General features: G+C 38.2%; 1 protein-coding gene across 5 annotated transcripts in view; it reads left to right on the top strand.

Moving 5' to 3' along the window:
* The window catches only part of CACNA2D1 (calcium voltage-gated channel auxiliary subunit alpha2delta 1), a 737,376-nt gene that overhangs the window by 640,531 nt on the left and 71,840 nt on the right, over positions 1-25,005 (top strand). For 2 of the 5 annotated variants that reach the window (XM_075857359.1, XM_075857355.1), the window contains 5 exons: positions 8,764-8,835; positions 9,084-9,155; positions 12,944-13,005; positions 18,053-18,129; positions 23,319-23,339. In XM_075857359.1, the coding sequence (XP_075713474.1) occupies positions 8,764-8,835; positions 9,084-9,155; positions 12,944-13,005; positions 18,053-18,129; positions 23,319-23,339 (304 nt within the window). The remainder of the gene's footprint in view (positions 1-8,763; positions 8,836-9,083; positions 9,156-12,943; positions 13,006-18,052; positions 18,130-23,318; positions 23,340-25,005) is intronic. The other 3 variants (XM_075857356.1, XM_075857358.1, XM_075857357.1) reach the window with 3 other exon arrangements.

Below are 25,005 nucleotides of genomic sequence, written 5' to 3'. Positions count from 1 at the left end.
ATCACGCAGCCGCGCATCAGACACGCATGACACACGCAGCTGTCAAATGGTTTTTGCGCTCGCAAAACGCCGCGTTGTTTGCGCGCGCAAAAACGCAACTTTCGTGTGAATCTGCCCTAAAGAACAGTTTGGCTAGACAGCTAAAACAAAACAAAAAACTTTTTTTTTTATGTTCTACTTAATATTATTATTCTAATTATGGTGCTCACATTATGGACAGTGTTTGAAAGAATCTTAATGAATGCATCCTAATTCATACGTACAACACAGCCTGCAGTAAATGAGCCAGAATAAATACAACTTCAGATTTGCATTAAACATTTCCCCATCTGTCTATATTAAACACTTATGTGCTTATGAAGTCCTCATAGATTTATTTGTTTGTAGCAAGATGATATAATTTAGTCTCCCACACTAACCACCTAAGAGCATTAAGGAAAAGGCATTGAGAACATAGTGGGGGAGAATTATTAAGACTAACATTTCATACGCCAGTCTTAATATAAAGATCGCTGAAGTAAGATGCCTCTAATTTATTAAGAGGCACAAGCTTCAAGCTGGAGTAGGTTTGCCATTTAATTTACGCCAGTTTCTTGCATAAATTATATTAAATTTATTGGGCATGCGTGGCCTGCCACTCCGCTACGCACCACTCACTTTTTTAAAAGGGCTGTGTGCGGTAGAAATGTTACAAAATTTGCACATCTTGCCACAAATTTTGACTTGTGAGTTTTTACACCATAAAACTGGCAAAGAAAAGTTAATACATGTCTCAGAGTATTTTTGTCAATTATTTACCTCCCATTGCTAATATAGCACTAGCATATTCCACAGCACTGTGCAGGGATTGTCATTACTCACCCTAATGGGTCTTACAATCTAAGCTCCATATCTCAGACACACACAAAAACACATCAATATCGCTGGAGGCAAAAAGATTAGCCCTTGTTTCCCAGATACCTATTGAATGCTTACTAGTATTGTGGCGTATAACTTTATTATGAATAACTATAAGCATACAATTGAAGATTAAAAGTGCAATGTGAACTGAAAAGTCTCCATACAATGATACTAATAATACTCTGTAGTCCGTACCGTTTAAGTGCAGAGTCAAACCACCATCTCTGATGGCGCACTACCTATATGAAACAACTATGATCCGCAGCTGCAGACCGCTTGAAAAGGGACTTAGAATTCTCAGAACACATTGAATTTAAAAAAAGAAAAAGCCCCCCCCCCCCCGACATGTTTTACCACCGAAGTGGCATCCTCAGGGGAAAATGGGGCTAAATGGTACTTTGTGTGTTCCTCAGCCCACCAGATACCTTCCTCTCTTTGTTTTTTGTATATCTCAGACACACATATACACTGGAGCCAGTTAAATTTTCAGTATGCTTTTGGAGTGTGGGCAGAGACAAGAGTACCCTGAGAAAGCCCACGAAAACAAGAAAACATACTGTGCAAGCTATATCTTGTATTATGCAGCTAATATATACATACATATATATATATCTATATATATATATATATATATATATATATATATATATATACATACAGTTAGGTCTAGAATTATTTGGAAGGTGACACAAGTTTTGGCATTTTAGCTGTTTACCAAAATATATTGAATGTACAGTTATATAATCAATATGGGCTTAAAGTGCAGATTCTCAGCTTTAATTTGAGGCTATTCACATACTAATTTGAGGAAGGGTTTAGGAATTACAGTTCTTTAATATGTAGCTGCCTCTTTTTCAAGGGACCAAAGGTAATTAGGCAATTATCTCAAAAGCTATTTAATGGGCTGCATGGGCTATTCCCCTGTTAATCCATCATCAATTAAGCAGGTAACAGGTTTGGAGTTGATTCCAGGTGTGGCATTTGCATTTGGAAGCTGTTGCTTTAAACCCACACGATGTGGTCAAAGGAGCTCTCAATGCAAGTGAAACAGACCATCGTTAAGCTGAAAAAAATGAAGAAATCCATCAGAGAGATAGCACAAATGTTAGGAGTGGCCAAATCAACAGTTTGGTACATTCTTGTAAAAAAAGAGCGCACTGCTGATCTTGTGAACTCCAAAAGGCCTGGACGTCCACGGAAGACAACAGTGGTGGATGATTGCAGAATCCTTTCCATGGTGAAGAAAAACCCCTTCACAACATCTACCCAAGTGAAGAACACTCTCCTGGAAGTAGGTGTATCAGTATCTAACTCATAAAGAGAAGACTTCATGAGAGCAAATACAGAGGGCTCACCACAAGGTGCAAACCATTAATCAGCCCCAAAAATAGAAAGGCCGGATTAGACTTTGCCACACATCATCTAAAGAAGCCAGCCCAGTTCTGGAACAGCATTCTTTGAAGAAAGTATGGAGAAGGCTTGGAACGGCTCATGATCCAAAGCACACCATATCTTCTGTAAAACACGGTGGAGGCAGTGTGATGGCATGGGCATGCATGGCTGCCAAAGGCACTGGGTCACTAGTGTTTATTGATGATGTGACTGAAGACAGAAGCAGCCGGATGAATTCTGAATTGTTCAGGGATATACTTTCTGCTCAGATTCAACCCAATGCAGCAAGGTTGATTGGACGTCGCTTCACAGTACTGATTAACAATGACCCAAAACATACTGCGAAAGTGACCCAGGAGTTTTTTAAGGCAAAAAAGTGGAATATTCTGCAATGGCCAAGTCAATCACCAGATCTCAACCCGATTGAGCATGCATTTCACTTTCACAAGACAAAACTTAAGGCAGAAAGACCCACAAACAAGTAACAACTGAAGACCGCTGCAGTAAAGGCCTGGCACAGCATTACAAAGGAGGAAACCCAGCGTTTGGTGATGTCCATAGGTTCTAGACTTCAGGCAGTCATTGCCTGCAAAGGATTCTCTACAAAGTATTAAAAAAATGTTTTTATTTATGGTAATGTTAATTTGTCCAATTACTTTGAAGCCCCTGAAATGAGGAGGCTGTGTAGAAAAATGGTTGCAATTCTTAAACGTTTCACAGGATATTTTTGTTCAACCCCTTGAATTGTCACCAGATTATAAGTGCCCTATCTCCTACATAATCTGATCGGCGCTGGAATGTAGATAACAGCAGTGGTTTTTATTTTGAAAAACGATCATTTTTGAGCAAGTTATGAGCAATTTTAGATTTAGTTTCTTAATGCCCAACTGGATGTGTTTTTACTTTTGACCAAGTGGGTGTTGTAAAGAAGTGTATGAGGCTGACCAATCAGTGACCAATCAGTGTCCTGCACTTCTCATTGTTCCAGCCCAGCATGATCCACAGCACAGTGAGATTGTGCAGTGAAAGAAGCTGGGCTGGAACAATGAGAAGTGCAGGACACTGATTGGTCACTGATTGGTCAGCCTCATACACTTCTTTACAACACCCACTTGGTCAAAAGTAAAAACACATCCAGTTGGGCATTAAGAAACTAAATCTAAAATTGCTCATAACTTGCTCAAAAATGATCGTTTTTCAAAATAAAAACCACTGCTGTTATCTACATTCCAGCGCCGATCAGATTATGTAGGAGATAGAGCACTTATAATCTGGTGACAGAGCCTCTTTAAACCTGGCAGTCTACTCTTCAATTGCATCTCCATTTTTTCATTTCAAATCCAATGTAGTGGCATGCGGAGCCCAAATCATGAAGATTATATATATCATTCAAGATGTACGGAAATTAACTTTTTTACCACTTCAGCATATAGGCTTAGGTATTCCTATGATAAATTTGAGGAAAAAAAGGCCTGGTTTTCAGGTAAAAATGAATGTCGATGAGCAGATGAAAGTAACTAACTTAGAAGGCCATATTCTGCACTGTGTATAAGCATGTATTATGGCTTCCATAGTGTTGTCGCTTCTTTACAATGTTTCAAAATTTATTTAGAAAGCTTTAACAAAATGCTCTATAAAAGCAAAATTTGCCTTTACCAACCTACCAACATGCTTTTTCAGTGTATGGGCAAACGTTTGTTTGGCGCAAACTCTGCAAAATGTTTATAGATTATATAACAGCAACAAGAAAGAAAAGTTGGAATTAAAAAAAACAGTTCTCTTTTAAAGGACAATTCTAACCACTTAATAATTTAATACTTCACAACAGGGTGGGGTTAAGTAATACAATTCAAATGATTATGATATCTACCAAGTTGTAATATTAATTGTCAATTGTTGAGGTTCATTTGGAATTGATGGATATATCTCAGTGTCTTCATTTGGATCAACATACTTATAAGTAGCAAATCTTTTTAAGGATGCATTTAAGTCTTTCACTCTGGAGGACCCAATATGTCCATGAATTACATAGATTACCAATTGAGTTCAATGTGAACTATGTAATGCTTTATTTTCCCTGTAGAGGCACTACAGGGGAATTTAAACTACCTGGTGAGTTTCTCCACAAATTACAGCTGAATACTAAAGGTCCTAACAAAAGGACACCCTATGATCATCTTATGATGATGGGATGTACTAACAGAAATAGGTTATTTAAAGTGGACAACCCCTTTAATGTGACTGTGATTATAGTATCCAAGGTTCTATAAACAGCATTACCTCTCTTTGGAAAATGCTCAAACTTTGTGATTGTGTCATAATCTGTCTGCATATCGGTATGTACTAAACCATTGAAGCAAATCCAAAGAAAATTCCCTATCAACCATTTACTTTGTTGTTTTTTTAGTTAACATTTGGATGGTTTTGTCTGTTTGCCTTTATTCTATGGAGATTGTATTTGTGCATTTATTATTTGTATCTGCAGTTCATGTAGTTATACTTCATAACAATTATTAACACTTGTCCATGCACTACTGCATGCTATAAAGACACTAAATGGAAAAAATCTTCATGAATATAACTCCAATATATCTAACATTTGTCAAGACCCTTTTTTCCATGATCTGTTCGAAACAGTTCGAAACATCATTATTAATCATTTTCAAAATGTCAAAATTAATAGAGAATTAAGTAGATAATGTGTGTACTAATTCTAAATAAATATCCATGATACCATGCTAAAAAATTTGTATTGCATTATCATAATAGTTAATCTTACATTGCATGAAATGTTTTGCTATGATTTGAAACTCACTTATTTAATATTCTTGCTCTTTTTTTTTTATTTCACTACCAGTTCTAAATAGCATCTCATATTTTTATGTTATTTTTATTTAAACATTAAAAACTATTTCACTATAAATCATCTTTATTCAGTGCTATACATGTTTTCTTGCTATTATTTTCTATTAAAAACGATATAATAGTGTATTTCTTATTATATTATTTTCTTCTTTCTGCTCTTTTTTGGTTGGAATGGAAAAATGTCTATTCTGCATTGGCATTGCATGCTGCTTGGTCTGGTCCTTCTGTTCATATCTACTGCATGTAAGAAACTGTCTCTTCTTTTGCATTTTGTTATTTGGGCTTTGTATTTATTATTTGCATATATACTTTTATTTATACAAAAAGAAGAGGATTCGAAATCTGAAACTAGTAATTGCCTTTTAATGTGTAAATACACTGTGCTATACATTTGTAGTAAATTATGAAGGAAATCTTTTTTTAAATATTATCATAAAAATAGCTTATCATCAGACAAGCTTGTTTAAATTGGCACCAACTAAGAGTGCTATTTCCACTTATTGCTAAACTGCATACAAATTATTTTCATTATTTGTCAAACCGTATAAATACAAAGATATACTAGAATGCAGTGACATCCTATTTGCACTTAAAGGGGCTGCCTCAGGACAACAATCGCTGTCCATATGGCCTGTTAGGGCATATGGATGACATAGAGGAACATCCCCCGCTTGGGACCCTCATCTATGTGTCAGAATGAAGAGCTTCACTGCAAGAGGGTCTCCCGCTCTGGCCGACTTGGTGCGTTCTTGCATTACATGGACAGCTATTAATTACATGGAAGGAATTATATTTAGGAATCTGTATGAAAACCAGTGCTTCAAAAACAATGGATACACAAGAACATCCTATTAGTGCAAGACATAAATAGATGTCCTTAATTGATGTGGGGCTTAGAGTTTCTTCGCAGCGCAGACATTATGCATAGATATAGTTTTTTTTAAGCAACCTAAAATTTCACCCTTAGGCCTCATGCACACGACCGTATAGGTTTTGCAGTCCGCAAACCCACGGGTCCGTTGTGGTCCGTCGGACCACAAAAAAACCTTGTTGTGCATCCATGTGTCATCTGGACTCATGGATTCTCCACAATTAACCAGTATTGGTGAATCCGCAAATCCGGACTGTAAATTGACTTGTCCTTAGTTTTTGCAGTCCGGATTTGCGGCCCCGGCACCGATCCGTGTAAATCACGGTCGTGTGCATGTGGCCATAGAAAAAATGGTCTGCAATTTATCCGCAAGAATGTGGTCGTGTGCATGAGGCCTTATATGAAAATATATTGGCCATTAATTAACAAAAATGACTTGTCCTGAGTTTTTGCAGTCCGGATTTGCGGCCCCGGCACCGATCCGTGTAAATCACGGTCGTGTGCATGTGGCCATAGAAAAAATGGTCGGCAATTTATCCGCAAGAATGTGGTCGTGTGCATGAGGCCTTATATGAAAATATATTGGCCATTAATTAACAAAAATGATCATCAGCCTTAGATTTCCAGAGGAACATTTGCTATATTAGGGATGATTTACCTATCGCTATTAACAATTTCCAGCATTACGGTATTTCCTCTACTTTTAGGTTCTGCGACATCATGCTAGTTAGTAGATTTAATTGTGTCCATATATCACAACCCAGCTATTTTACTTTAAAGGGTAACTAAACTCTCAACAAACTTCTGACATGTCATACCGTGTTTCCCCGATAGTAAGACACCCCCGATTGTAAGACGTATCGGGGGTTTCAGGGGGGTCGGCTAATATAAGCCGTACCCCGAAAGTAAGACATATGTCTTACTTTCGGGGAAACACGGGGGTATTTCTGATGCGCGGCTGCGTGATTTTCGCGCAGCCGCCATCATAGAGATGAGTCTAGTCGACGCCCGTCACTGTCCAAGGTGCTGAAAGAGCTAACTCTTTCAGCACCCTCGACAGTGAATGCCGTGAAAAAAAGAAAAAGTTCGTACTTACCGAGAACTTCCCGGCCGTTGCCTTGGTGACGCGTCCTTGGTGACGCGCCTCTCGACATCGGGCCCCACCTCCCTGGATGACGCGCCAGTCCATGTGACTGCTGCAGGCTGTGCTTGGCCTGTGATTGGCTGGAGCTGTCACTTGGCCTGAATCGTCATCCCGGGAGGTCAGACTGGAGGAAGACGCCGGGAGTTATCGGTACGTCAGAACTTCTTTTTTTTTTTGACAGGTTCATGTTTATTGGGATCGGAAGTCACTGTCCATGGTGCTGAAACAGTTTAACTCTTTCAGCACCATGAACAGTGACTATCTAGAAAATCGAGCAACGCAACGCAATATAAGACATACCCCGAAAGTAAGACATAGTGGGGATTTTGGGGATAAAAAGAAAGTAAGACACTGTCTTACTTTCGGGGAAACACGGTAGTGACGTGAGAAGTTTTGATCGGTGGGGGTCCGAGCACAGAGACCGTCACCGATCGCTAAAACGAAGCAGCAGAAGAGCTCGGGTGAACGCTTAGCTGCTTGGTTTATGATCTGCTTTTCTCAGAAAGCCGATGGAACGGTGAAAAAACTTAATAGAAAGTCTATGGGCCTGTACACCTTTACATAGGCTTTCCTAAAACATCCGATCAGAAACTAAGCAGTTCAGCGCTCACCCGAGCACTTCTGCTTCTTAATTTTACCATTCTCCGTACTCGGACCCCCACCGTTCAAAACTTCTGACATGTCACTATCACATGTTAGAAGTTTGTTGAAAGTTTATTTACCCTTTAACTCTGGTTTTGTTATTCTATAAATAGGTGCACTCAGAAAATTATAAATCGGCATTCTCAATGAAAAGCCATACTTAAAACATTTATTTTTTTTGTCTTCTCCTGAAAAATTAAAGGGTTTTTAAACCACGAATAATCCCTTTCCATATTCTTCTTAATATAAATACATTGAATTTGTGTCGTTCACATTCCGCCATGTGATAAAAATTGATTATTTAGCACCACATTACATTACATGGCTCACGACAGCTCATTGCTAGAAATATTTTTTATAGATTCCAAGCATGCAAAATTTTCTTTGCAAGTGGTTGGAAATCCCTTTACATTTAAGCACTATACTTGTTATAAAACAATGGTGTAACAGTCAAAGCCAAAACTCAGTGTGATGTCAACTTTGATCAGACGATGCGATAAACAAGTAATTAAACTTTATTTGAGAAGGACATTAATTGATATAATTGAATTCTAAAGTAATTTGGTCATAAGACTTATACATACTGAGGGTACTCTATTTTAGACAAAAAATTCATAGCCAAAGTACGGTCTAATAATGACTATCACTATTAATCTATTTTTATTTTGCTTGCCTGCAATAATTTTGGCTATTATTTGTATAGAAGAATTATCATTGTTTTTCTACATTTGCATGGTAATAGTATTATAGATCTTCGCTATGATTTGTTAGATATTTCTTTATTTTAATATATTGATATATGTTGCTGAAAGTGGTTATTGCTTCATAGTGTAACAAATCCAAAGGGGTAAGTTATATTTCTAGTTTAGTATAGTTTAGGCTCTTTTTATAGATTGTGGTAGTTTAATTTAGTCAAGGATGTTATTTTACACTATATTCTCTGCCTTAGAATCCAAAATCACAGGAACCAGTAACACTTGACTTTTTGGATGCAGAACTTGAAAATGAACATAAAGTAGAGGTAAATATCTTCATTACATTGTAAACTTACTTTAAAATTATCAGTTCTATGCTTTTATTGCATTTCTTCTGGATTAATAATCTAAGAGCTTTAAATTCTAAAAAGGAATTTAAGAGTTATGAGCTTAAGTGTTACAAAAATAAAACTGAAAGTGTATAACTATATACTTAGAAAAGCTAGTAAATGGTCTTCCCAGACAGGTGACAACTTACATTGAGTGACTAAGGTTCAACTGTATTTTTTTTTAGATACGTAATAAAATGATAGATGGAGAAATTGGGGAACGGACCTTTCATACGTTAGTCAAATCTCAAGATGAGGTAAGAATCAAACGAGATATAAACATTGTAAATGGAGATGGTATAATTGCTAACCATATGTAATATCTAGTATTTAGGTTTCATATAAGTGGCAAGAACTCGCTAGTTATTAGTAGTTTATAAAAAAACATGTACATGTATGATATATAAACTATAAACTCATATTTATTGCACTACAATCATTGCTGTTTCAAAAATAAATAGGGGAGATTTATAAAAGCGCAAAGTATCATGGGCCACCACCACATTATGAAAAATAGCTATCCTCTAGAAGGAAGAAAACTTTCTCTTGAGTTCTACCTATAGGTATAGACTGTATTCTTTCTTCTAAAGGATAGGTATTTGCATACTTTTTCCCAGGGAACATACTGTAGCCCGAAAGACTCTCTACCAGCTGGATCTGTATAAGGAGAATCAGTACCTTCTAAGAGCTGCTTCAAATGCATCTCACTCAGCCAACCAGAACCTTTCTTTGTACTGATGAGAAGCAACAACTCCAAAACAGTGCTGTCTACAGATGTGTGCCTCTGGTTTGGCTATTAACTCGAGTCATGTTTCATGGTTCTATAAAGGGTCGGACCTTGACTTAAGGTATGTACACTCATTTGCCGGATTATTGGCCTGTGCGAAAGGACCTTTATGGGGTAGTCACTTATAATAATAAAGTCAAGATAAAGATGGCTAATCTGTACTAATTCTCCCATCAAGCACAACAGCCAGGTTACCTTTGGAAGACTTGGTACAGTTCCTGGATTTCAACACTGCCATGCACGTGCACTTCCTTCTGCTGCTGCTGTTGTTGCTGGGTCTGTCTATAGGACGAAGCATGCTCACTTCCTGCATCTTATAGGGCCAGTGTGCACACCAAAATCCATCCCCAGCCTAGTCCTGTCTATTACCTGGTATATTGGTCTGCTTCACTGGACACACCCTGCCTGAGCAACATTGGACAAATCTAATGTTATCCTGTGAATCCTGAATCCTGTTTCCCTTAGCCTGTGTATGGTAATCCTGCACCTGCCTGTATCCAGTAATCCTGCACCTGCCTGTGTCCAGTAATCCTGCACCTGCCTGTGTCCAGTAATCCGGCACCTGCCTGTGTCCAGTAATCCGGCACCTGCCTGTGTCCAGTAATCCGGCACCTGCCTGTGTCCAGTAATACGGCACCTGCCTGTGTCCAGTAATCCGGCACCTGCCTGTGTCCAGTAATCCGGCACCTGCCTGTGTCCAGTAATACGGCACCTGCCTGTGTCCAGTAATACGGCACCTGCCTGTGTCCAGTAATCCGGCACCTGCCTGTGTCCAGTAATCCTGCACCTGCCTGTGTTCAGTAATCCGGCACCAGCCTGTACCCAGTATTCCTGCACCAGTCTGTACCCAGTAATCTGTCACCAGCCTGAATGCAATATTCTAGCTTCATGTTGCCTGCCCGTATCCTGCTACCTGCCTGTGGTCTGTTATCTGTGCCAGCTGCTACTCTCATCTGTGGAGTAGTACAGAGGGTCCACAACCTAGTGGATGTTACACATAGTTTGTATGGCCGAAAAAAGACATACATCTATCCAGTTTAGCCTTTTAATCATCATTTTTATTCTGAAATAATACTGTTCCTCCTCACTTGTCTCTCCGCAGTGAGAAGGAGCTTGAATGGGGCGAGAGCCGAGCATGCGCCCGCCCCTCAATTCAAATTCCTTTTCCATGTCAGTGTTACCCAGTGTTTTTTCATTTAGTAAGTCGTGGTGACATGTATTTTCCCTTCATAATCTTACATTTATCAGTGTTAAACCTTGATTCTACAGAAATAGAATTAGTCTGAATCTACCTAAAGTTTCAGACTTTTTGGATTCACTGAGCAGGAGTTTGGCGCAAAATAGCGGCCACAGGTGAGCGACGGCCGCCATTTTACAGATTAGAAAAATTATCACATGAACTCTGGTGGGATTCCCGATAATGCCTTGCATGCAGCCTTCTCAAAATGCACTGAGGTTATCCCTCCCTCTAGCACAGCCAATCATGAGGGGTATAGGTGAATGACAATACTAATGCTTGCTTGGCGTTAAAGAGCCTGAAAATAGTTGGATGCAGACCTAGAAGATATCAGAGAGTCAGACAAGATTTTTAGAGCAATTGGGGTACTTGCGATTTGTGGCGAATTTATTCAGGCCATATGAAATCAGAAGGCTGATTCAATCGAATCGGACCCAAAATGAATCTCGGGATATTCAATGATTTCTAATAGTGGTTAAGGTAACAGGTATGTCATAAATAAGTCAATGAGTTACATACTAATATTACATATTGTCTCACATGTATCTGTGCCAACAATCATATATCTTCGAGTGTACGTTTCTATCAGAGGATGATATGTGCAAGATGAAAAGAAAATGAGGGAATAAGAACATCCTCTGAAATGTATCTGAACAGTCACGTTTTTTTATAGCTAAGTTAACCATATTTTTCCGAATGGTTAAAGATGGAGGTTGTGTCCCCATCCACCTCATTGACATCACTTCTCAGGCTAGAAATAAAGTGCTTTTTAATAAGACGCGCGTATGGTGTGGCCACATCTTTTTATTCAGTAGACCAAATAAACAAATTTTACGGTGAAAGGCAAAGGGGTTCACACCACCTCTGACAGGACCTCAGTTACTCCTGCCCAAAAGGAAGAGGTTGATGAGCAGTACAAAGTGGAAGAACTCTGCCCACTCTGATGATCATTTGAGACAGCATTTGTCTGGCAATCTACCCATCTTATTCAGGGGACCAGAGTTGAGTAGCATTTATTCATACATTTTGTGTAGGAATAACAGGCAAACGGCAGAGTTCTTAGAAAATATGTTCCAAAATTGTTATTATATGGGGAATACAAGTATTTACTAAAAAAAAGACATGTCAGGAGAGATGACAGGTTCTCTTTGTATACGTTTAAAGTGTACTTCGTAGATTAAAAACGCGCTGTGAACAGACCCTAAGGTGTATATAACTATATTTTTCCATAAGGCTGTTCAGTAAGAGGGATTTCAAGTGTCCTGTCCTTAGTGACACACTGAGGGAGGTATTTATTTCTAATGAGTACTTCTTCTGGTGATCTGATTAGGGGCATAGTGCCCATAATGTAGTAGATACTATCCTGTCTCACCTTGTAAATTGAACTGAACTAAACTAATTAGAGGAGTGGATATAAAAGAGAGGATAAGTATTAATCTTTTCTTTATACTTTTGTATTCACTCCTGGCTTTTCTCCGCAAACAACTACAAAAAAACCCGGCATGTGTGATTCCTTAGAAAAAGATCTGTATTGGTTAAGGCTGGATTCACACACATCGCTTTGGCGTGTTTTCGGGGGTGTTTTTCACAGCGATTTCTTTGGCCCCAAAACGCTGCAGTCCAATGTTATTTTAAAGTCTATAGTGAAATACGAGAATGCCTATATTTTAGGGTTCAGTGGCGTTTTTGTTTTTTTACAAAAGGCAGCATGCTCTGGGTAGGGCATTTTTTCTTACGATTTCTCTATAAGCGTCTTTATAGGACTTTAGAAACGGCAGAAAAACCGCATTTTCAAAATGTTGCAGAATAAAAACGCCACCAATAACGCTTGTAAAAAAAAACACCATGAAGAACACATGAAATTCATGGCGTTTTTTTTACACGCTTTTCAAATGCTGAAAAAAAAATGCTGTGTGAGGGAGGCCTAGAAAAGACAAAATCCTAAAATGTTTAAAATTACAATAGGGAATGGATTAGATAAAATCAAACTAATCAAAATTATTTGTTTTACTGTTCTTTAGAGGTATATTGACAAAGCGAACAGGACATACACTTGGGGTCCGGTGAATGGAACAGACTATAGGTAGCTACATTTAAACTTTTATTTTCTTATATTATTGTATTCCGCATGCACCTGATCTAATATAATGTTTGCATTTAAATGAATGTCATATCTCAGATCTGCAGTACTATACAAATGTTTCCATTAAATGCAACTCTCCTTACAGTATTAACATAATGGATAAATATAATATATTTGCTTTTTAGATTAAAGAGGCTCTATCACCACATTATAAGTGGCCTATCTCCTACATAAGGAGATCGGCGCTGTAATGTAGGTGACAGTAATGCTTTTTATTTAAAAAAATGATCTATTTTCACAACGTTAGGAGCAATTTTGTTTTATGCTAATGAGCTTTCTTAATGCCCAAGTGGACGTACTTTTACTTTCGACCAAGTGGGCGTTGTACAGAGGAGTGCATGACGCTGACCAATCGGCATCATGCACTCCTCTCCATTCATTTACACTGCACTAGCGATATAGTTATATCACTATGTGCAGCTACATACACAAACCCTAACATTACTACAGTGTCCTGATAATGAATACACATGACCATCCAGCCTGGACGTCATGTGTACTCAGAATCCTGACACTTCTGACTCTTTTTTTGTGAGATTCCGGCAAGTGAAACCAAATCTCGTTTAGCTCCGTAATCTCGCGAGATTTGGTTTCACTTGCCGGAATCTCACAAAAAAAGATTCAGAAGTGTCAGGATTCTGAGTACACATGACGTCCAGGCTCAAGAGGAAGCTTTTCGAAGTGAAACGCGCGTCGGGGTATACGGCGGAGCAGACACTCTTTCACTTCTGTCTCACACATGGGTAAGTCCCTCGATCTGACCATTTAAACCCTATGTTATGCATTGTCTTTGACTTTAAACTGTGGGGTGGTCCATACAGTGTTGGGTATTTGCTTGCCCATAGACCATTGTGTTTAGCAGCTTGTGAGTGCGGTCTCCGTAACATTCTAGAGTCATACTTTTTGTATTAATTTTAATGTATATGTTGTCCGTCCAAATAAAATTTATAACTTTTTATATATTGACACATTAGTATATGGGAGGGGGGAAACTTTTCAAGCTGGGTATTGACCATGGCGGCCATTTTGAAGTCGGCCATTTTGTATCCAACTTTAGTTTTTTCAATAGGAAGAGGGTCATGTGACACATCAAACTTATCGAGAATTTCGCAAGAAAAACAATGGTGTGCTTGGTTTTAAAGTTACTTTATTCTTTCATGAGTTATTTACAAGTTTCTGACCACTTATAAAATGTGTTCAAAGTGCTATTGTCAATGCAACCCTCTTCTCCCACTCTTCACACACTGATGGCAACACCGCAGAAGAAATGCTAGCACATGCTTCCAGTATCCGTAGTTTCAGTTGCTGCACATCTCGTATCTTCACAGCATAGACAATTGCCTTCAGATGACCCCAAAGATAAAAGTCTAAGGGGGTCAGATCGGGAGGCATTTCTTCTGCGGTGCTGCTATCAGAGTGTGAAGAGTGGGAGAAGAGGGTTGCATTGACAATCCAACACAATGGGCAGCACTTTGAACACATTTTATAAGTGGTCAGAAACTTGTAAATAACTAATGAAAGAATAAAGTAACGTTAAAACCAAGTACATCATTGTTTTTCTTGTGAAATTCTCGATAAGTTTGATGTGTCACATGACCCTTTTCCCATTGAAAAAACTAAAGTTGGATACAAAATGGCCGACTTCAAAATGGCCACCATGGTCAACACCCAGCTTGAAAAGTTTCTCCCCTCCCATATACTAATGTGCCACAAACAGGAAGTTAATATCACCAACCATTTCCATTTTATTTAGGTGAATCCATATAAATGGCCCACCCTGTAGTACTGATGGGGTCTGTTTTAGAGACTGAATCAAAAGAGGAGGGGAAACATTACCAGGAAAAGGATGAGGTTGCATACCTTTTTCCCTTTTCCTGGGATACCACATTATTTTGGGTATATTCACATGTGGCTGATTCGTTGCTGAAATTTCTGCAACAGAAAGATCCATTCCATACATCTTATTGGGCTTGATTCTGCAGTATGTGCATGGATTTCTGAAATCCCCATTCAGATGAATGGTACAGCCACAAAAATGTATGAAACAAATCTTCCATGTGTGAATATACCCAAATCAACAAATCATACCCTTTTGGTCATAACTGTGACACAACTACTGCTAAGATGTTTTTCCTCTTTTTTCTGTTAGTGCAGTGAATCATGTCTGGTTGCAAGGGGTCACACTGCCTAACAATAAATTACAACAAAAGCCGCACATCTAAACCAAACTTGTTTCTCAGATTACTAAAATCTACAGCTCAATATAGAATTACCCCAATTCGGGTAATTACCAAAGTTCCGCTTTTTCCGACATACGAGTAAAGTTATCGAGACTTCTGAGTTGCTTGGAGTTCAACTTTTTTTTTCACAATTCTTCCACTTTTCCATTCTCTTACATACTCGGCTACCCCTTCATTATTGTCACTGCTCATACTGTAGCGGCGGTTCACCGTATTACAGCCTTCTTCCTTTCAAGTGAATAGGAGAAGGCTGTAATACTGTGAACCGCCGCTACTAGTGTGTCGGCGATTCACAGTATACGCAGGTAAGAAATGAGGGGGAAGAAGCGCTCATACGTGCACCGTGGCCCCTGCAAAACAGCTGATCAGTGGGGTTTCCGGTAGTCTGACCCCGACCAATGAGATATTGATGGTCTATCCTGAGGTCTACCCTCTAAGTGCTGTTTACAAAGCTTACCCTATACTAGAGATACGATAGATAAATGATAGATAGATAGATAGATAGATAGATAGATAGATAGATAGATAGATAGATAGATAGATTTTATTCAACCCCAACGGGGAAATTATTGTGCTTGAGCATTGCGTAATCACATAAAAAACATAATGCAAGAAACATAAAAACATCAAACATGACATAAAAGACAATAGCAGGACATAAGACAATACAATACCTATAATCTAAAGCTTTACCCTATATGTGAACTACCTATAGATTGCTTATCTACTTGCATGTAACATATTGTTCTGCATATTTTTAGACCTCTCTATGGTTATGAAAGCATAAATAGGCTGCATTTAGACAGCTGTAATACATCTCTGCATAGAAGCCATAAATGTAATACAAAGAGGGGGATCGAATCCTGTCCTGTGTATTCAGCAAAGCTGTTCCAAAAAATACAAAATAAAAGGCTTTGGGACGGGCTTTCTTGACTACATATAATATCCATGTTACTTCTTGCAGAGGCATGGCTAAGCCTTCTTTCACCTAGAGGAAAGATTGTGTTAAATGTCCTGTTACTGCATCTGAATGCCCTAATCAAGGCAAAATCGCTTCCCCTTTGGCATCTAGGTCATAGGCCTTCACAGCACCCATGCCTAGCCATTATATGGCTATCTGAATGCCAGTCGTATAGTTATATAAATTGTTGCATAAAATATTACTATAAACAGATTATGAACTCAATTCTTGTGGCAGTTAAATAACACCAGAATTATAGGCATTTGATAATGTAGCAGCTGTAAGCTGTCACCAGCATCATAAAGCTATATTTAATAGAAATGTGGTGACATTGTGAGAAATAATGGTGCACTTCTGTTGAATATAAAAAAGCCTTTTTGGTCCTTGATCCAGTTAACTTAAATATCTCCACCTGTTCACAGAGGGGAAGGGATTTAATGAACCTAGTAACATACAAGATGTTTGACTCTGAACAGATGCAGTCTGACGTTTTCCAATAGCTTCTGAATCAAATTCTAATTTGCAAACTTCTAGAATTGTACTTCTACAGGTCAGACATTTGTCTTCAAGCTAATTGGTTATGTGCGTTTAAGCCATAACTTAATGGGTTTATTTAAAGCGTTGTACTGCGAAGTCATCCGTTTTATGTTCTACTGCACAGTTGTAGCTCAGATTTCATGTCCTTATCATGCAATAAATATTACCGAATATTAAACAGTCATTACAAAGTATTATTTTACAAATGAATAATAATAGTATTAAAAACATATATTTATATAGAGCCAAACAGTCTGTATATATATTCTTATTGTAAAGATCTGCAGTCCTCCTTCAATTCTATTCTTTTATTTATTAGGGCCCAAAAAAAAATTGTGGAGTCCTCACCAACCAACTATAAACAAAAAAATAACCTCTGGTGATATTAAAAAATGTTGTCTTTTTTTTTTTATAATGTAGCAATATTCTCCAAAAAGTAAATAAACATTTAGAAAACCAGTGATGTATAATTCAGTGATGTATAGAACCACTTAAGGAGGCTCCGTCACCAGTTTATAAGTGCCCTATCTCCTACCTAATCTAATAGGCACTGTAATAAATATATATATATAGAGAAATATAGAACACAGTAACGGCACCAGGACTTCAGAGTAGATGAAAGCAAAAGTGGATTTATTCAAGCTTGCTGTATTGAGGTGAATAAATCCACTTTTGCTTTCATCTACTCTGAAGTCCTGGTGCCGTTACTGTGTTCTATATTTCTCTCTATTGGATGTTGGGGAATTGATTCACCCCCAGGTAACGAGCACATGGCCTGATTTCCTGGAACCATTGGCGTGCTGTGTTCATCTACCTTTGGACTGTATATATATATAAACAGTTGTTTTTTTTCTGTGTTTTTTTTTAACGTTTCTTTTTGACCGAGTTATGATGATTTTTAGTTTTATGCTAATTTGTTCTAAATTCCCAACTGGGCGTTTTTTTTACTTTTGACCAAGTGGGCGTTTTAAAGAGAAGTGTATGACGCTGACCAATCAGTGACCAATCAGCGTCATACACTTCTCTTCATTCATGTCCAGCTGTGCTGTCACTTACTCCCACAGTAACTTTACCGGAGTGTCGGGAGAATGACCAGACATCGCCTCCAGCAAGGAGGCAATGTCTTTTTGTATATTATATCTGGTTCCAACTTTATTTTCTAATACGTTTTAAATTTTTAGGATATAATATAGAGATAGATAGATAGATATTCTATTATTCTATATCCATTTATATTTTTGTGTTTCAGTCTTGCCCTAGTACTGCCATCTTACAGCTTTTATTACATTAAAGCCAAACTTGAAGAAACAATGATTCAAGCAAAATGTAAGTACAGGAATAATTAATAACTAACAAAAATGAACTTTGGTGTAAATGTAGCTGATACTTGTATCCTGATGATATCAATTAATGACATTGATGCTATCATAAAACCCCAAGAGATTACAATAATTGCAACACTTTGCTGCTCAATCTTTAAGTCTATTAAAACTCTACTATTAGCACCTTTATACATATTGATGACCTTGTCAATATGCAGTATAGTATAAAGGACAAATTTAGACTTGCAGGTTGGGAAGCAGAGAGTTTATATTCTCTCTACAAGAATATGAACATATTTTGCATATTTCTGTAACCACATTTTTTGTTATATTAGCAGAATCATTGTTTGATCTTTGTTTGCTGATATCTCAAGGATCTCTTTGCAAACATGTGTATGGCTAGAAAGTAAAAGCTAGATTATACTGAAGCCAATCCTATTAATACTAAGTCATGTGTATATTTGCTTCTCATTGTCCTTTATTGATGCAGGCAGAAGACCTTGTTGCCATTGCTGAATTGTATGGGCTCTGTATAGTTATGCCCAGGCTTATTTGATAATCCCCTCATAAAAGCAACTTGTCAGGAGATTTCCTACATACCTTTTTCTTCTGCGAACATCTTCTGAGATATTGTTGAATAAAACAGATGATTAGTAAATAAATAGAAGCACAATACATATGTACACCTATCACTGCTCTCAGCAAAATATTATTTCAACTATAAAATAGTTATCACTGGAAAAGGTGGTTGAAATATGTAAAACCGAGTTATAGTAATACAATTGAAATAGGAATTTCTAATACCACATATTGTTCGTCCTAAACCGTGTCATACACTAGTATATAGTTTAATTTGAAATTCTGCATTGCACTAATAGCTAGAAGAAACAGATATGAAACAAAACTGATCGAGTAGAGCTATGAAAGATAAAGGAAAACGCTCCCCCTTCTGTTCTAGCTTAACAGGCTAAGTATAATTGGCAAACCTAACTAGGTCTGCTAACTGCAGACAAATGTAGATCATGTCTCTACACTTTTCACCCATAGTATTACCTACAGACACTTCAGGAGACTATACTTTACCGGTCATTAGTGTCGGATATACTGTTTGCACTTCGGCGGCCAGAAAGCAAAATCTGGTCGGCCCCTTTCTGCATGTCACACGGCCACCTAATAATCAGATCGTAGATAAATCCTCCTGGAAAAAAACGCTTAAAAGACTATTTTAATATTAAATCCTTAAAATAGGCTAGACTAGCCAATGTATTCCTAAAGTTACCAGGCTAACCAGGTAGGTAGAAGCTAGATAATGGTACCAATAATGAGTAGTAATGCACCTAAAGTTCAATTATTTAAATATAAAGACTCAACAGGTAAAGTAACGGGTTAGGGTCCAATAACAAGTGTCTGGGCACCTCCACTATATATTTATGTCAAAGCATACTTCATGAGTACTAGAAAACTTAGAGAAAAATAAGCTATTGCGCCATAAGAAATAAGAAATTACAAATTTTATTGGGACATACAACATAAAGTAACATATATATAAAATTAAGGGGATCTAAAAAAGAGCAGTGTGGTTGGCTTCACATAAATAAACTCTAAGATATCCTGCGACAAGAAATCCCTAGGCACTGGTGTGCATAACGATGACCAAGAATTAGAGAAATAACTACATGGTATATGATAGACATAGAAACAGCCTGTCGGTAATTATGCAAGTTAGATAGGGGGAAACATGGAGTACATCACATAAGTACAAGTTCGTGGATACCCAGAATCAAACAATTGCATAGCAAGTAAAGCCTAGGTAAGAAATAGATGAAAGAGAAGAGGTCAAAGTCAGGTCAACTGGCCAAAGCGAAAATGTCCGGTGTTTAGAGCATGTATAGATCCAAAGGATCTGCTTTAAACACACGTGGGTGTTATGGCAAGCTTACCCATCGAGATGAGTGTGTAGATGGCCTCACACTGCGGCCTGAACTGGTAACGCCCCAACGCGCGTTTCGCCAATCTGGCTTCCTCAGGGGATAAATTAGTTTTTATAAAAAGTTATTTTTACTTTTTGAGATACAGCATTCTCTGTACTCTGTACACACAGCAACTGTATCTTTCGCTAAGACCTGAATCCGTTAGTACCACGGACCTGACGTTTACAAGATTCAGCGAATGATACAGCTGCTCTGTGTACAGAACACAGAGCAGCTGTATCTCAAAAAGTAAAAATCTATTTTAATTAAAAAAAATTGACAGTTGCAGAAAACACAGTGATACACCTTTTTATTTAAAATAAATTAATTAAAAAATCACTTTCAAATGTTTACATAGCCTTTAACTCAAATTTATATGGTATCAGGAGACATTTAAATACTGTTTAGTGGTTGTCCACAGTATGGCAATAAGGTCAATTCAATAAAAGACACATAAGAGATAAAGTCAATGATACCCAGCGGTCTCACAGACTTGCATCTAAAGATCCACTGGGCTCTTCCTAAGGAGTTTATTGTCTACATCCCCTCGTCTAGGTAAAGGACTCCCATCTTTCAATGTCCTGGAATTTTAAACATGTGAGGACACGTCCATGAAGGGATATCTCATATCTTGCCACTTGGGTATCCTCTTCTCTGAGGACATTCCCCACATGTTCCAGAATACTCCTGCAAAATTAATGTATGATCTTGCCAATATAGTTGAGGGGACAGGGGCAACTAATGGTATATACAATCCCTTATGTTCTACAATTAATGAATTCTCTATTAAAGAATTCTCCTCCCATTGAAGCACACACAAACTTTTTGCTTTAACTTATTTATTTGCATGCCCTACAGGAGGCACACTTGAAGGTACCTACAATATTAGTTCTATTTAGTCATGTTTTACAAGATCCAGATGTGGGCAGTTGTCTGTGAACAGGTCGGGTCAGAAGATTTCTACCCCATCTATAGTGACACAGATGGATAACTCAAGGCAGTATCACTAATGTCCGGGTTGAGGCTGAGAATGCCCCAGTAAGACCATAATATTTTTAGTACCTCTTCAGATTGGTCGTCAAATCTCCCTATCAACCTCACTTTCATCTCATCCTTCAAGCTAGGTTTAGGTATCAGTAGGGCCTATCAATTGGCCACCAGTTGAAAAGGTTTTTCGTTGCCGTAATTTTCCTAAACACTGTGGTCAATGGACCAGCAGTTTGATTAATTGTGATCTTCAGATACAAAAATGAGATCGACCGATCATCGATCTCACAGGTGAATCTTAGGCCAATGTCGGTCACATTAAGAACTGACACAAAGTCCTCTTTAGTATTAGTCTACAACACTGTGATGTCATTGATATACCTCAACCAGAGGCTAAAATGAGACGTAAATCTCTCCATCATCTCAGCAAAAACATGTCTTACCTCCCACCAGCCCAGGAACAGATTGTAGGGACAGGGGCTTGCCATCGCGGTACCCCTTAGCTAGTGGAAGAATTTGACTTCAAACAAAAATTTTATTATGGTGTAGCATAAAATGTACAAGTGTCAAAATAAAATCATTGTGTCCCTTACACCTAGAAAATATTTCACAGCTAAACCGCCAAATTGATGCTCTATGGAGCTGTATAGTACCCCTACATCCAGGCTAGCGAGAAAAGTACCAGGGGAGACAAATACTTTCCAGCCTCCTCAACATGTCCATGGTGTCTCGGACATATGAAGGCAGGGACAGAACTAAAGTCCCCAAGACTTAGTCGATGTAAAGACTAATAACAGTCTCTATTAGATCAAATGTCTAGAGATCTGTACATCACCACAATGCTCCCCATTTATCAGAGGGTTTTAAGATAATGGAATCATCCTTCTCTAGCTTAAAGAGAATCTGTCACTAGTTTAGTAATGCCCAATCTCCTAGCTAATCTAATAGGCGCTGTCACAATAATAATGCTAGTGAAAATTGTGTCCCAAGTTTGTTTTAAAAGATATAAGCTTTTTTCTAAATATGCAAATGAGCCTATACTTGACAAATGGGCGTCAACACCAGCGATTCTCCTGAGGTAGAACTACCGCACAGCCTCTGATGCTGTCGTATCAGCATGAAGCTGATTCACACAGTGTAAGTGACTAAAGCTGGAGGGAGTGGGGATCACTTCAAACAGCTGTATCTCCGGTGGCACATAAAAGATGAGCTTTCATATGACACCCGGATCACAGTTCTAGCTATGACACAACTGGAGATATCGCCAGTTGAATACACAGTCGGGAAAGGAAGCTGTATACTATATCATCACGCTGTGTTGTCATGATCACTGTGTAGGGAAGGGGGAGAAGCTGTATGCTGATTGGACAGCGTCATACAGAAAACCGTACACTGCCCAGAGTGAAAGAAAGTGTCACCTCCCATTTGGCAAGTATAGCCAAATAGCATATTTAGAAAAATTCACATAACTTTGCAAATAATAAACTTTTTGAAAACAAATCACACTGTAGTTATCAGCATCATAGCGCCTATTAGATTAGTTAGGAGATAGGGCATTAATCAACTAGTGACAGAGCCTCTTTAAGTAGGAACTTCAAATGTGGTCTTGATAAATTGTTACGGCACCCACCAACACCTCAAGGCTGAACAAACCTTCCACAACCTTCTTCTCAAAGGTGTCTATGTGGCTAGTGTCACATGCCAGGGGTTGACTAGCGCTTTTGGGCCTGAATCAATTTTTGACCAGATTGCCATAATTCTTCCAATACACCTAGATTTGGTACATCATTCTCCTCGATACTAAAATCTTGGCATTTGGCTCTATCGCTCATTTTCATAAATTTGACCCAAAGGAGCATATGTACCATGGCTATAAGGTATAGATGAAATAGGGGCTATTAATGAGGTAGATAGAAATTACGAGCAAAAGGGGGTGTAAAAAAATAGGAAGTGTCCACCATTTTTTCAGCAGATACACTGTCGCCATAATCATTACATTTGCTTAGCAGATCCTTTCAGCAACAAGGTATTACTTGAACATTATTACATTTATGTTGTGATGGATGTTTGTCTTTCCTTTCCAGACTTCAGTTGTACATGAATAAACCTTTGAGCTTGTCACAATATCTTTATTCAAGAATTTCATTGAATAAAATATTGTTTGTGACCCCCTTTACCTTTCCCCTGTTTTTCCTGTTTTTTTCTCTTGCTTTCTCTCTTTGATGGATAATCACAGCCAAAAGGGGCAAATTGAAGGGCAAGTACTTCCTTTATGCTTACTTTGCTAGTCTTTACTATTCTTTTAGCCACCTATTTCATGTTTCCCTCATTTATGTCTGTCATTTCTTTCTGCTTGGTACTTAGATACTCTCTTTTAAGCAATTGCAATGGCATGTTATATAATAGTTACATGGAAGCTCTTTAAGAATATTGGATGTAGAACCATTAGCTTTTCGATGTTGCTGGTTAAACAGAATTTCCAGTCAGTATGTATTTATACAAAGTTAAAATCATCACCACTTCAATGATACAGCTATAGACAGTTAAACAATGCTTCTAAGGGTAACTTCGGATTTGCGGATTCCCAGCAAAATTACAAGCAATGCAAATTAAATCTGCAAAAAAAAGTCTACAGCATGCCCAAAAATCCACAATTTTTTTTTTCTGAATGGGTTGTAAAACCTCATTCATTAGTATTGTACTGTAACAAAACTGCCACTTCTGAACTTGGCCTAAAAGCTACCAGAACCATGATGCAATTTGACAGAGAGCAAAATTCCAACATCTGGTGCCCCTCGCCCATTTATGTGTGGGGTAAGGTTAATTAACCACTTAACCCATCATGTCTTACATGTACATCATGATGGGGGGGGGGGGGCAGAAGTATGTAGTGAGCTCACGAGCTGAGCCCGCTTGATATGCTGCGGGTGTTAGCTATATACTACAGCTTCCACCTTACTCTAATGGATGGGATTTGAGCGAATTCTGATCCCAGCCATTTAACCACTTTTATGCTGCAGGCAATAGCCGCTGCCAAATCTAAGCCGTTCCCCTCTGTTACCCCATCAGCCCACTGTGACGGGACCGCGGGTTGCCGATGGTTGATATGACAGCCTAGGAGCCTAAGGAAGATCCCCAGGTCTGTCATATTTTTCTCCATATTAAACACTGCCAGAGGCAGGCCTTAATAAGAGCCAGCAAAAAGCATAATACACTGCAATACATAAGTATTGCAGTTTATTGTACTAGTGGTCTAATAATTTCATGTTCAAGCCCCCTAGTGGGACTATAAAAAAAAAGGTATAAATAATGAAGTTTCCACAGAAAAATTAAAATAAAACGTTAATTAAAAAAAAAAAAAAAACTCTCCCATTTTCAATGTAAAAGTCAGAAGTATTACAATATAATGTTATTCATCACGCACGGTGAACGTTGTAAAAAATAAATAAATGAAAACATATTCGGCCACCTAAATTGTAATATTCACAATGTATCAAATGCATAAATCATGGTGCATATTGTTCAGTGTGAAATAAGCAATTATTGGTATAATTTTTGCTTTATAGCTTAAATTAATATTCTAGTGGCAATGTGAACTTTCTTCCTTCCCCCCAATGTTTTTGTTTATGGAAAAGAAAGCCTGGTTCTGTCTCTCCCAATTATATTACTTACCCTGATTTCCAGCACTCTCCGGCACTATAATGGGGCATGATTTAGGTACCAGCCACATAACTTGCAGAGCTTGTTTATCTACTATAATTCCCATATTCCCCCTTAGGCCTCATGCACACGAACATGTTTTTGATTCCCCTATTCATCCGCAAAAATGCAGATGAATTGCGGACCTGTTAATTTCTATGGGCCCATGCACATGACCGTGGTTCCAAGGTCCATTCATTGGCCGGGAGCCCGGACTGCAACAA

Source organism: Rhinoderma darwinii, chromosome 3 (genome assembly GCF_050947455.1).
Source record: "Rhinoderma darwinii isolate aRhiDar2 chromosome 3, aRhiDar2.hap1, whole genome shotgun sequence".
In the NCBI taxonomy this organism is placed as follows: domain Eukaryota; kingdom Metazoa; phylum Chordata; class Amphibia; order Anura; family Rhinodermatidae; genus Rhinoderma; species Rhinoderma darwinii.
Note: the sequence above shows the minus strand (reverse complement) of the source record. Positions and strands in the feature narration are given on the sequence as shown.